Source organism: Poecilia mexicana, unplaced genomic scaffold (assembly GCF_051168715.1).
Source record: "Poecilia mexicana isolate PSO_F unplaced genomic scaffold, ASM5116871v1 scaffold_8, whole genome shotgun sequence".
NCBI lineage: Eukaryota > Metazoa > Chordata > Actinopteri > Cyprinodontiformes > Poeciliidae > Poecilia > Poecilia mexicana.
Genome location: NW_028263377.1, coordinates 16857777 through 16871002, shown reverse-complemented (window position 1 = coordinate 16871002; position 13226 = coordinate 16857777). Strand labels below are relative to the sequence as shown.

The window sequence follows — 13226 nt, the reverse complement described above, 5'->3', positions numbered from 1 at the left end:
ACTCTTGATATCATCATTTTTCATAAATAACGATCATGAGTTGAGCATCTTGCGCGTGAACATAAACAAATCTGGCCAAAACAAAATTGCCCATTTTGTTTTTTAGTGACTCACCTTTTCCGGTGTAACAGGCTTTTATTTTGACAGAATGCGGTACAAGTGTGTTCCTAATTAAGCAAATTAGCACCTCCGAGTTACGCTTGCTTGATGCCAGGAGAAATAGCAACAAAACAAAGTGTTGAGAAACGAAGAGCAACAACAGAGGGATGTTTCGTTGTTTAAACATGCTTCATCTGTCGCTGAAGGTACGCAGCAAAACTCTGTTTGATGAACGACTTCAGAAGGTTTTGTTTGAAATTTGAAATCAGAAAATAATTTTCGCTTTCCCACTCACTGTTTCAGAACACATATTTTTCTATTCAACTAAGCACTAATTAAGTCCTATTTGTCAAAATATTTGTAGATGATTATTTAATTTTTTTTGTTTGTTTTTCTCCTGGACATTTAGCAACAACAAAAAAAAAAAAACTATTTTGGTTATTTCAACATCTCTCGAATTGAAATGAAGACATGTCGCTGTTTCCGTTAGGTCTGCATGGGAATGTGCCTCCAACAGGATATCTCGGAGGAAACCAAGACAGCCCAAATAAAGAGCTCCACAATCGAGCAAGACCTTTGTGATCATGCCAGGGCCGAAAGGAATGTAATCAAAATCCTCATGCTTGGTGTGTATATGCTGCATCATTTAGCAGCTCTCAAATACTTTGGTTAATTGCTGCAAAACGCTGTTTGTGTGGCAGGAGTTGCAGAGAGCGGAAAGAGCACAATAATCAGACAGATAAAGATAATACACAGCCGTGGCTTCTCCAGCCAGGAACTTCTTAGTTTCAAGGTACCAAGCATTCACACTATTATCACACATTTTTAAATGCTGGATATTTTTTTTTTCTTGAATAAAGATGCAAATGAAATGGACAAATGTTTTCAAAGCCTGCAGTGTTGGATAACCTCCTAACCTCTATGAAGATTGTTCTGCAAGGAATGGGCAAGCTGCGGATAAACCTCGCAAATAATAAGAACAAGGTGAGCCACAGACATTCATTCCTCTTATGTTTGGCTTTCACTGCACATGCTTTTTATTACACTAGAGGGCCCTCTCTGCCTATGTGAAGCATGGCGTCCTCGTCTCATGAGCGGTACTTGTATAATATTAGATTTTACGAAGAGAAAAGAAGCGTTTGCATCCAGGGTGCGTTGCAACTCTTAGTTGTATTCTAGCTTTCAGGGAGGCTTCCAAGCGTTAAAGTCTGTAATAAACAGAAATCATTAAGATTTCAGGTTTTGCTGAGCGATTTTGTTTATTTATTTTATTTTTATATACAGATGATTTATATTTCAGAAAGCTAGTATCTTATAGATTTATTGTAAATGGCATCAAGCATTTATCTCTTGATTATGATTATGCTTTACAGCAGTTTTTCTTTTACACATTTTTTTTAAAATTGATCTTGTATAGTATTCTTTAATTTGGTAAAGTTAATTTTGGGGTTTCCATTAGCTGTAATCTAAAAATCATCATAATTATCTGATGAAACTAACATCAAAACTTAACCTCTCTCTGATAATTAGAGATTTTAATGCACTATGAAATCAAATTGATCCCTTTTTCACTCCAGGTTTGTGCTGTCTGCGGTGCATCCCAGCTAGGGCTGAAACGATTCCTCGAATGATTCGAGTACCTCGATTACTAAAATTCCTCGAGGAAAATTTACCTGCCTCGAAGCTTCGTTAATTTATGTTTTATTAGTTAGCGCACCGTGTTCCGGCCGGGACTTCATTTGCGTTGCGCGGAGCTCTCACTTCCGCCTCTGAGTTGTTGACAAAAGCTAAGTCTCAGCGGCATAAAGTCCAATCTTCAAGATTGGCCCGTGGGGATTTTATAGATTGATGATAATGCCCGACTTTTTATCGTTTTTGGGGAACCAATAAGCATCCTTAAAATGACTGGGGGAATGCCTGGAGTACGGCAGCATTTCTCCTCCGGGGCTGCTGGTTGAAAGCGAACGGCGGGAAGAGCGCTGAGGTGAGCGGATAGACTGAACAGGGCGGGCGGCTGAGTAGCTGATGCTTACCGTGTAAATGTAGCTTTACCGACGAACCGCACAATAAATTTCATATCCCGGTCTGAAGAAACGGGTGGCGGAGCGCATCGTACATGGCTGGTAGATGAGTTTCTGAGTGTGACCAGTGAAGGTGTCGTAAATATCCCGTATTGCTTCCCCCCGTGTTCGTCCCCCGGTCTAACGGTTCGTCAGTCCGCTGGTCTATTTCCTCCCCTCCACCCCATCTTACGTTCGTTCATTCGCCCTCTCCTCCCACTCCAGGCGGCATTTCCCGTATTTTCAAACCCAAAGCGTGACAGGTTAGGTGGCAAGGTGAGTTTAATTAATCTATTAAACTCACTGAAGATGAATACATAAACTAAAAGCTGGATTGTAGACATTTTTTATAAGCATATTTGTGAGCCTGCCTCTTTGTTATTAAATTCAATATAATTTCAGATTTTTCTATAACTTTTCTTCTGGTTAACTTAGAAAGTGAGCTATTATTGTTACAGGTTAGTTTTCTAAACTACAAAAAAGCAACTGTTAGGGATGCTCAAATATGAAAAATTGGACTGATATTGATATCTGATAGTAACACCGGTATTATGCCAGATTTACCAATATTTCATTTTATAATTTTTTTTTATCCGATTACTCGATTAATCGTAAGAATAATCGATAGATTACTCGATTACTAAAATATTCGTTTACAACAGCCCTAATCCCAGCATTATATTATTGACCCTGACTGTACAATGTTCCCAACCCTAAACCAGATCCAGGCCCGCTGCATTCTGTCCTGCAGCCAGTGTTTGGGAGACGATCAGCAGCTGCTCCCTTTTGTGGCTCAAGCCTTCTGTGCCCTTTGGGCCGACCAGGGGGTGAGGGCCGCTGCAGCCAGAGGATACGAGTACGATCTGAACGACTCCGCCCTCTAGTGAGTACATCAACCTCAGGGCGATTTATATTGCACAATCCCCTTCCCAATTATGACTGACAGTGGAAATGTCAAGGGAAATTGCCCAGTAAGGAGAGTACAGTTACAGTTTGTCTATAGAGAGCAAATGGTAAAAGCAGCACTGAGAATAACTCCCATCAGGAAATGATTTGCGTGACATTTCTGGAATAGGAAGCCTAATTAGAACCACATCAAATTAAAAAAAAAAAAATCTGTTTGCAGATATCCAGGTGGAGGAGAATAAGGGTGGAGTATATGAAACATGCATGAGAGACTATTCTTGTGTCTAATGAAAAGACGAATAGTGGCATATGTGTGGGGTTGTGTGTAGCTTGAGGTAAAGTGAAGTGTTTATGACTTAGCTGTAAAGTTTGCATTGCTCTGAAAAGTGATAATAAAAAGTGAGGAATCAATTTTACTTATTTGAGGGATGTCTCAAGAAAGCTACAACTAGCATTTTTTTTTTCTTATCCCTTCTGTAGAAAATCACACCCACAGAGTAACGTCGGCATCTCCATGTTTTATCATGGAGATGGTGAGTTCTGGGCCGTGTGTAGAGTTATGTATTTGCCATGCATGGCAGTTTGTATGTATAGATATGTTGCTTTTTGGTCTCATCTGACATTGGGACTTCAACATCTAACTACTTGCCACATTTTCATGAAAGCCTGTTTAATGAATGCACAATTAGATGTTTTCCTGCCGACACATTCTCTCACTTGAGCTGTGGACTTCTTAAGTTGAGAGACAAGTTGGCTTTAATCAAGTCCATGCCACACCTTTCAGATTTGGTTTTCACTCCTCCACACATCAAGCTGGTTTTCCTCATAAAAGTCTGGTGATCTTCTTACTATATGGCAAAATGTGGAAAAAGTGCTGTGAATACTTGTGCAAAATACTATGTTATTTTTCCCACATTTGTTCCAAAATGTTTTTGTCTGAACAGCACTTGTTTTTCTCCGCTCTGTCATTGGATCATGCAATAATGCTCTTTCAAGAGTTGTGTAAAAGCAGAGTGGCCTCCAAAATTTCATCAACACCTACCTCTCTGCTTTGTGCTCTGTGTTCAGTATTTTCGATGAGTGCTTTTGTGCTGCATCATTATGTAAAGAATGGAATATGTTTGCAGAAAAGCAATCTGAAATGTGCACTTGTCTTGTGCACACAGTATTCGGTAATAAGCTGGACACACGAGTGGCTGGCTATATGATTAAATATTGGATTGTGATTATTTCTTTAAGTAAAAGAAGTGATTTGTCTTTTTAAATAAATGTGGACTCGGTGGGCAGAATGAACTTCTTATCTTTGAGGCAACAGGGAGGCGATCAGTCAAGATAAAATCTACTCCGGGTGGTCAGACGGAGAAAGGACGGAGGTGTGACAGCTTCATTACTGGAACTCGATAAAGTCGGTTGCTGGGGGATTATATGAGACTCGCCTGTCTCTCTTTCAGTGATCTCACCTTGCTAGACCCGCCATTGATTTCTCCCTCCAGAAATGTTGGATTAGACTGTGTCGTGACACACTTGACTTCCCCAGGCACCCAAATGTGTAAAATGACTTCTCTGATGGTGGCGTGGGCTTGAAGTGAGCGGTTAATGTTGTTAAAAGAAAATATGTAGTTACAGTGCGTTATCTGCGGTTGTAAGGTGTGTTTACGAGAAGCGTTCTAATTAAGCCCTACTATAAATGCAAGCCTCCAAGCCGTTTGGGACGTTTCAAATTGCAATCAGTTTGGAACAGGTTTAGCTTTTTCTCTGAGTCTTTGTAAAATTCAGTTAATATTATTTTATATAGTGTCAGTGTCAGAGCAAATGTCATCTTCATAGCACTTTTTAGAAAGAAAAAATAAAACGGGTCCAAAGCATTCCCACTTCTATAGAAGTCAGGTCCAAAAAAAGTCTTGTTTGCAGAATAGACCACAACAAATTCAGAGAAGAAATGTCATAGCTGGCCTCAAATATATGCATTTTAACATTTTCTGATGGATTTAAATGGGACACAAAACTGCAGTCATGATTTTTCAAATATTTCATGGGATCTTGCAAAACTTTCTCAGAATCTCAATTTTCACAGGATTTCGATAGGATAGCTTTTTTTTTGTTATTTGAGCATTTCCAGAAAAACCTTTGTCTTCTTGTCACAAATGATATTAAGTCACATCAAGTGATTAATGGCATGATTCACATAAGACACCTGGAGGCAGAGTTTCATTGAAAGGTTTCAATTTTCACTGATGCTTCCATGAGATGAAATTTCAGTTTCTAATGCATTTTCTTTTGATGCTTAAATACATCAAAGGCAATTCTCAAAATTCAATTCTACAGTACATTATAGGGCTTTTCCCATTTACTTGTGTTGGTGTGTATGCAATCCTTAGGTATGAAAAGAACTAATTGTCTTGTGGTTAAGTGTGAAAGTACCATCATGACTCAGGGAGGTGATTTTTTTTTTTTTTTTTTTTTTTTTTTTCTTTCTGCTGCTTTGGTGACTGTACTGTAGCTTGGAGGACATTGCTGCAGATTGAGATTACAATTGTTACAAAAGTCCTGAGAAAATATTGGCTGACAATAATTTTCCATCTTGTTTTTAAAAACTAAATCTTCCTTTGTTTTTTGTTTCATATTCTTTTTAAAATATTTTTAAAGGCATATTTGTGAACTGATTAAGAATTGATAAAAAAAAAATATACTAGAACCAATTACAACAAACTTGTCAATTACGTATTTATTGTCAAATGTCTTCCTTTTTTCCTGGTCATCTGCAGCTTCTTTGAAAACATAAGTCGAATCATCTCGCCAAACTACATTCCCACGGAGATGGATGTCCTGAGAGTCAGAGTGAGGACCTGTGGAATCATTGAGACACAGTTTCAAGTAGATGAAACAATCTTTAGGTAAGACTTTGAAATAAATACTAAATATAAAAAAGCTTTAACCTGAAGGTGAGTGGATTTTTAAATCAATCTTCTAAATTTACATTGAGTCAAGCAATCCTGACTCTAAAATGGGGGGTTAATAATCTTGAATAAGAGAATTTGGAAATTATAAGTTGCATTATTAATCAAACAAGAACTTTAAATTATGTAAATACAGTAGTGGAAGTGTAAGAGGGAGGTGTGGCAAACCTAAAAACTTGTTTACCGCAGCACTTTAAACATTAACTAAGCAGTTTCAGCAAGGGACATTTAACTTTTTTACGAGGGGAGATGGCAAAAGAATGTTAACTGCAACACTGTTTTACAAAAAAAGTGATTCACCAAACAAAACTGTCTGAATTGCAGAATAACCAAATATGTTTTTTTTTTTTTTATCTTAAAGATGACTACTAAGCAGATGTTCAAAAGAGTCTGCCAACTGAAGAAATACCTGACCAAACGATCCGACTTAAAATGTCCAAAGGAATCAGTTAAACAGACAACTTAATCTATACCCACAATAATGAAACTTATAAATAAATAAAAAATAAACTTCCAGCTGTCTCTTATTGAGTTATTGAACCTCTGAAGACTCTGACTCCCCTTCAAGACATTTCAACAAACAGAAGAAGCTTTCAGTGGTGAACTGAATGAAGGAAACTTCCTGGGGGTGAATTGGACATTAAATATTGATGGCCTTAAACTTTCTAATTAGCCACAAAAAATCAAATATAAAGTGTATCAGTAGACCACTGAAACTTTTCTTTTCAGATACCTTTTACAATGCTCTTTATCTACTTTCTTGGATAACATTATTTGTTTCTGTGGGCTGCAGGTTAGAATCATACAGAACTTGTGTGTGTATAGTTGAAAATGTAATTTGAGAAAAGAAAGAATAAACAAAAAGTAAGAACTCTTGCTGCAAACTTGATGAGGCTAGTTTATGGATCTAACTCTCTCTAATTTTTCTAATATATCTGGATCAAAACATTTTTTTCAGTTAAAACAGCTCAAAAACTCAAAAGCCTGATGTTGGCCTTGCTCTCATTTTGGTATGAAAATACTGTTACACCTTTTGCTCATTTTGTTGAATTAATTCTAAATCAAGCGAAGTTTGTCATAAAATGACAGGATCTCATGTTTTAAATTGGTAACTCAGGAAAGCTGCAGTGATTATTCTTTTCTCCACCACTTCAGCTACTGCTGTCAGTTCAGTTAACACTTATCCTCCTCCAGCTTGGTACAACTGACTCAGAAGATAAATGCCTCGTTGCTGGTGACATGCGGCAATCTTGCACCTGGAGACTCTTTGGTCCAAATTGAAACTCATTACCCATGTCACCCAGACCCTAAGGTTCACCGGGTGCCACTCTGTTGAAACGAATGTCTTCAGTTTTTTGAATAGTAGTGACTTTTTATTGCTTTAATACTTGATCACAACTAAAACTACTTTGTAAAAAAATACTTTTATTTTTTCTTTCTTGTGCACATTAGCTGTATATGCTTTGATGATGTCTGGAAAGTTTCATGTAATTTTCAATCTTTTTTTTTTTTTTTTTTTTTTAATGGACTTAGATGTTATTTCTTGTCTGTTGGCAGATTGTATGACGTTGGTGGCCAATGCAGTGAAAGGAGAAAGTGGCTGAGCTGCTTTGATTCTATTCATGCCTTACTGTTTGTTGTGGCTCTCAGCAGCTATGATCAGATGTTGTTTAAGGATCCATCAATGGTATGTCATTAAACTATGTTAACAGTTGATAATTATATGGATTTTTTAAACCTTTTTTTCTTAGCTTTATCTGCCAGACCTTATTTTCTTTTCTTAGAACGGACTTCAGGAAAGCCTTGAGTTTTTTTCATCAATCTGCACAAACACAGTCTTCAAGAAAACTTCCCTGGTAAGTTTTTCTTTGTGAAATCTGAAGAGTGTGATAGATTTAAATTTAACCCTCTACATCCTGATGCATCTAAATGAAATCCAGAGTGAACAACTGTATCAGAAGTCACCTGAAGGGCAGTTTATTCTTCTGCAATGTTATAACACATATTCTTTGTGAATACCTCAGAAGTTTAATGGAGAATTATGAAGACTCAAGAACACATCCGACAAGGATAAAGTTAAAAGGTTTAACACACCGTTGCATTTAAAGTTATTGCCTTTTAAGTCTTTAATTGTGCACTGTACAATCTATTGTGTAAGACACAGCTACTTTCTCTAGTTTTGCTAACCTACCAAAACTAGATTCCACTAAAATGACTAAGCATGTAGAGTAGTAACCAAGAAGCAACCAAGACTCTGAAGCAGCTGCAGATATCACTTTCTCAAGTGGGAGTTGAGATTACATTGATTAGTCATGTACGCCATAAATCTAGCCTTCATTACATGCAGTTTTCCACAAACTATATGTAGGTCACTGCAAGCGCGTGGGAGAAAGGGCTCTGATCAGACGAGACCAAAAAGAAACCTTTGATGAAACATGAAAAGTTTTATTCGTGGCAGAAAATGAACACCGCAAAGCAACCTGAACATGTCATCCACACTGCAAAAAAAAAAAATGGTGTTGGCAGCATAATGGTGTGGCAACGTACATAGAGCATGATCAGAGTTGATGGGAAATGTTGAAGAAGAAAGGCTTTTGCAGGCTGCATGGAACTTGGTGCTGGGATGTTGGTTCAGCTTCCAGCAAAATAACCTGGTAATAAGACCCTTTATTTTATTGATGTGTGTTGAGCCAGGGGAACACCTTACCATTCAGGAGTTGAGATTACACTTGGTAATCAAAGCATAATACAGGTGAAAGTGGCTCAAAGTCAAGATCTAAATCCAATAAACAATCTGTGAAAATTGCTGATCAGACGCACAATTAATCCAGTTCGATTTAGCTTGAGCTGTTTTGCAAGGAATGCATGAAAACATCAGTCTGTAGATGTGCAGAACTGCTTCATAGCCCAAAAAATTGGCAGGAGATGCAAAGATTGATGGAAAAAGGTGGTTTTGCAATAGCTTGCCAGGGGATTTTATGCAAATGTATGCTACATTTTTCAGATTACCATTTGTAAAATATCTTAAAACAACATATCTATTTATTTTACTTTGCATTAATTTTCTACTTTGTCTGTCAAAATCTCCATAAAATAGATGAAGTATAAATGGTATACAATGATTTGTACCCTTACCTTTTCGAACCTCTTGCTATTCTCTCTTCTCATGCTGTTCTAAATATGACGGCAGGATAGATGCACTCATGGGCTTTTTAAGAAATCTTACACGCTATGTAAATGGCACCCACAAAGCTTTGATTGCATCTGATGAGCATAATTGGCATACAAATTCTAGTTTGCCGTCACCACATTTAACAGCTGCTGTGGTTGTTTTCTGCTGACATACTGACAATGTGTTGCTTTGGTTATGAAGAGAAATTATTTGTTTCTGCAGTTCATCTTGAGATATATGGGGTAGAGTTTTGCCTTTTTAGCGTGGTCCTTTCTTTTTATCTCTAGTGTGGGGGAAAAAGTCAGATAAGGTCGTTGGAAATAACAGAACTGTGGTGTGACTGGAGATTACTTGATATTTTATCTGCTATTTGAACAGGAACATTAATTTTATTGGGTTTGATGATCAAACAAGGCTTCTCTAAGGTAGTTTTAAAAATTATGATTAACCACACACACCAATTTTTCTTCTGTTATCCAACATATGCATAATTTCAAGACCTTATTAATTCACTGATAAACTAACACAAACTCCACCACTTGGAGACCAAGTTTTCATCCATATTTTTAGTGTTGGATCTGATTTTGCAGTGCTGTTGACTTGTGAAGTTGCAAATGATTGAATCCTCTTTGGTGCTTGTTTGCTCAATTGCCAATTTGTGCCTTTGTTGTTTGGCCATTCTGTTCATGACTTGTGGTATGAAAAGTTCGCCATTACAATAAAATGTTTAGTACCCAGCATGAATCAGCTCTGGGAATGTTTCATATCTACTTTTACAACTGAAGTAAATTCATTTCTTATCTGCTCATAACGCCCTTAAATAATATAAACCAGTAAGACGTTCCTTGGTTCTGATTGGAACGGTCATAATCTTTTGGACCGACGGGTTAATTGGAAATGGTGTCCAGTCCAGGTTTATTTCTACAACAATAGGCAACTAAAGTACTGCACTTAGTTATCCTCAGTAAAAAATGGTAAAATGAGTTAGAAAATTTCTGAAGAAATTTAAACGGGGCCTTCCAAAGTGTGCCCGTACGTTGGAACCCAGAGTTCTGATGCTAAATATTAGCATCAATGATAAAGTAAGCTACAATGTACTCAATAGCATGTTGAATAACAAGGACTTACTCCATTCAGTATTTTAAAATTAGTGTATGAGCTAAAATTAGCCAAAATGCTAATGTTAGCCTAAATGCTGCCAGTGGCATGTGGGGTATAACTAGTACGTTGACTTGCATTGACTTCTTCCATTCGGTGTGCTAATAAATAAACAAAATGGGTAAAAAGCTTATTTTAGGGAAAAGGATACTGCTAATGTGGGCAGTAGCTACATTAGCAATGTTTGTGCTAATGCCAATGCACTGCCTTCTGATTCTTACCTTTGCAAAAGTAAAAATCAGTTGTTTACTACATGGCACTTGTTTACCAGAAAATGCACTCGTCTCTTAGCAACACATTGACAACAAATATTGTTATTGTTCAAAAAACTAAACTACAGTTGTGCAGTTGTTGAATTATGCAGAAAGGTGAAAATGTTTTTTTTTTTTTTTTTTTTTTTTTTTTTTTTTTTTTTGTCATTGATGGTGAATACATTATAAAACAGACATTCAACATAACAGTAAAGATCTGATTTATACTTTGTGGCAGTTCGTCACCAGAAATAAACGTTCATTTCTTGACACAAAATTAATTGTTTATAAAACATAAGCTCTTTTGAAATACTGTTTATCTGCTTAGAAACTGGAAATTTACAGTTGGTAAACTTTGCAAAAGAAAAAAATCAGATGTTTACTTTGTATACTTGGTTACCAGAAAATACGCTCATCTCTTAGCAACACAGTAACAACAAATATTATTGTTCAAAAAAACTGAAGATTTTTTTTTTGCACTTTTGAAATACTACTTATATTACTTGACTACAATTGTGCAGTTGGTGAATTTTTCAGGAAAGTTAAAATGCTTTTTTCTTGTCATTGTTGAATACATTATAAAACAGACATTAAACACAATAGTAAAAATCTGATTTATACTTTGTGGCAGTTCGTTACTAGAGAAAAATGACATTACCTCATAAAAGCCTATTTTTGCTCAGTGAAACAATTGGACTTAGTTTAAAGGTATAGAAAGTGTTCAGAAAATATACAAATATGTAAGATTTTAGCATTTTTATGATTACCTGCTTGTATTTCTGAAATTGCTTAACTAATAAGGAAAGTAAACTTTTTAATGGTTCAAGTTGTAGCAGGATATGATTTGTTTGAGATCAGAATTGGGAGCAATTTGGTGAAAGGCCCATTTCTCTGTAAGTGGTTAAAAAATAACCCTGTACGAAATTTGTAAACACACATCTCTGCATTAAAATCAATTTTAAACATTTTGTTGTGAAGGCTACTCTTACAGATTTATTTATTTTTGTTGATAAATTATCCCTGTCAGTTTATTTAGGGAAATGTAATAGCATAAAAAATATATAAAATTTAAGTATGGTATTTTTGACAAAGATACCATAGTTAGCAACTACTGTTTATTTCAACCTGTTTTAGGGATTGGACTTGGTTCTACTCCGTTCTCCTGAGCTGTTACTCGGCACTCTTGCAGCATATTTGTTTTGAGAAAGTGAGATTACAGTAAACAGCCCTAAAGGCTCCACAACAAACAGATTAATGTCGACTGGCCATTTCATTCTCAAAAACTCACTTTACAGTTTGTCCACAGACTTTGGTACTGATTTGTCTTTCTAGCACACCCATGCTTTGAAACGTGACTCAAGAAGTTATAAAGTCACAAATACAAATGGAAGTGATGGAAAGTAAAGAAGTCAATTTCTATTCTGACCCATTTGTCAGTTTTTTGCTATGAAGTTATGACTGAAAACATCCATTTACATATTTGGGTCTTTCTACTGCTCTTTTTTGTTCTCTATATGTCTTATAGATTTTGTTTCTGAACAAAACTGACCTTTTCCGGAGGAAGATCCTGCACTCTGGGAGACACTTGAGATTTTACCTTTCATGCTATGAAGGTACAGTAGAGAGAACAATCCAGATCGTTTATATTTTCTCTGAATGTCTTATTCTAAAGCCATTTTTAGCATCTCATCTGATTTTACTGTGTTTCAAATTGATCATATTAGCTTCCATTTAAAAAACGAGTGACGCATTGAAAGCAGTTTACAAGCAGAACACTAGTTTCTTCACAGTCCTGCTTTGGCCATGTCTGTTACTGAACAATGAAAGGTGTGAGAGAGTTGAATGATCCAACATTTGAAAGTTGCTTATAAATTCAGCACTTTGGATTCTTGCAACATCACCTCTGCTGGCGTGGTAAACAGAAATCTTTGTGCATACAGATTGAAATACATTGTTCATTTTATTTATTCGGTCTGGGTCATGGTGGTGCATCATTCCAGACTCATTGCCAGGGGTTCTGTGTGTCGGCATTATGTTTCATGTATTTGGATTTTGATGAAAAATATGTCAGCCAATGTCTTGTTGCATCTATTTTTCAGAAAGTGAATAAGCTGTTTGAGTTGAGACAAACTTATTTTGCTTGTCTAGGAGCAGACTGTGACGTGGAGGCTGCAGCCCACCATGTAGCTGCCGTGTTCTCGGCCTGTAACATGGCCTCGAGCAGACCCGTTTACCACCACTTCAGCACAGCCATCAACTCTGAAGTCATGAAGGAGGTCTTCCACATGGTCATTGATCAGATCATCAAGGAGAACCTATCAGCTGTCCAGCTGTTGTAGGTCTCCTCTACACTCTGTTTAGATGACGATTAGAGTGATTTTATATTTTATTTTAATGCTTTTAAAACAAAAGGCCATGTGACTGGCTAAGACAATTGTATATATGGTGCCGTTTTATTTCTAAATTATTTTAAATAAAGTTTTAGTCTTGATCATCTCGTATGTTCCTTTAATATCCATGCAAATTTTCCAGAAAATAAACAATTATTGAGTTACCAAAGTGTCTTGGCTTGAATTAATAAATGTTATTGAAACATTTAACTGTACACACTGCAGTTTTCTGT

General features: G+C 36.5%; 1 protein-coding gene across 1 annotated transcript; it reads left to right on the top strand.

Annotated features, from left to right (window-relative positions):
- Positions 1–150: 150 nt before the first annotated feature.
- LOC106920094 (guanine nucleotide-binding protein G(o) subunit alpha-like) lies at positions 151–13162 on the top strand. Its single transcript, XM_014990907.2, has 10 exons — positions 151–305; positions 590–725; positions 801–892; positions 991–1083; positions 2882–3042; positions 5831–5959; positions 7580–7709; positions 7807–7878; positions 12129–12216; positions 12752–13162. The coding sequence occupies exons 1-10, from the start codon at positions 267–269 to the stop codon at positions 12940–12942; spliced, it is 1131 nt and encodes a 376-aa protein (XP_014846393.2). The 5' UTR covers positions 151–266; the 3' UTR covers positions 12943–13162.
- The last annotated feature ends 64 nt before the right edge of the window (positions 13163–13226 follow it).

Bases quoted from the DNA above. Each gene is read 5' to 3' on its own strand.
- LOC106920094 (XM_014990907.2), top strand. From the start codon at position 267: ATGTTTCGTTGTTTAAACATGCTTCATCTGTCGCTGAAG. The intron at 1,084-2,881 runs GTGAGCCACAGA...ACCCTAAACCAG, and splicing joins TCGCAAATAATAAGAACAAG to ATCCAGGCCCGCTGCATTCT. The intron at 5,960-7,579 runs GTAAGACTTTGA...GTCTGTTGGCAG, and splicing joins GTAGATGAAACAATCTTTAG to ATTGTATGACGTTGGTGGCC.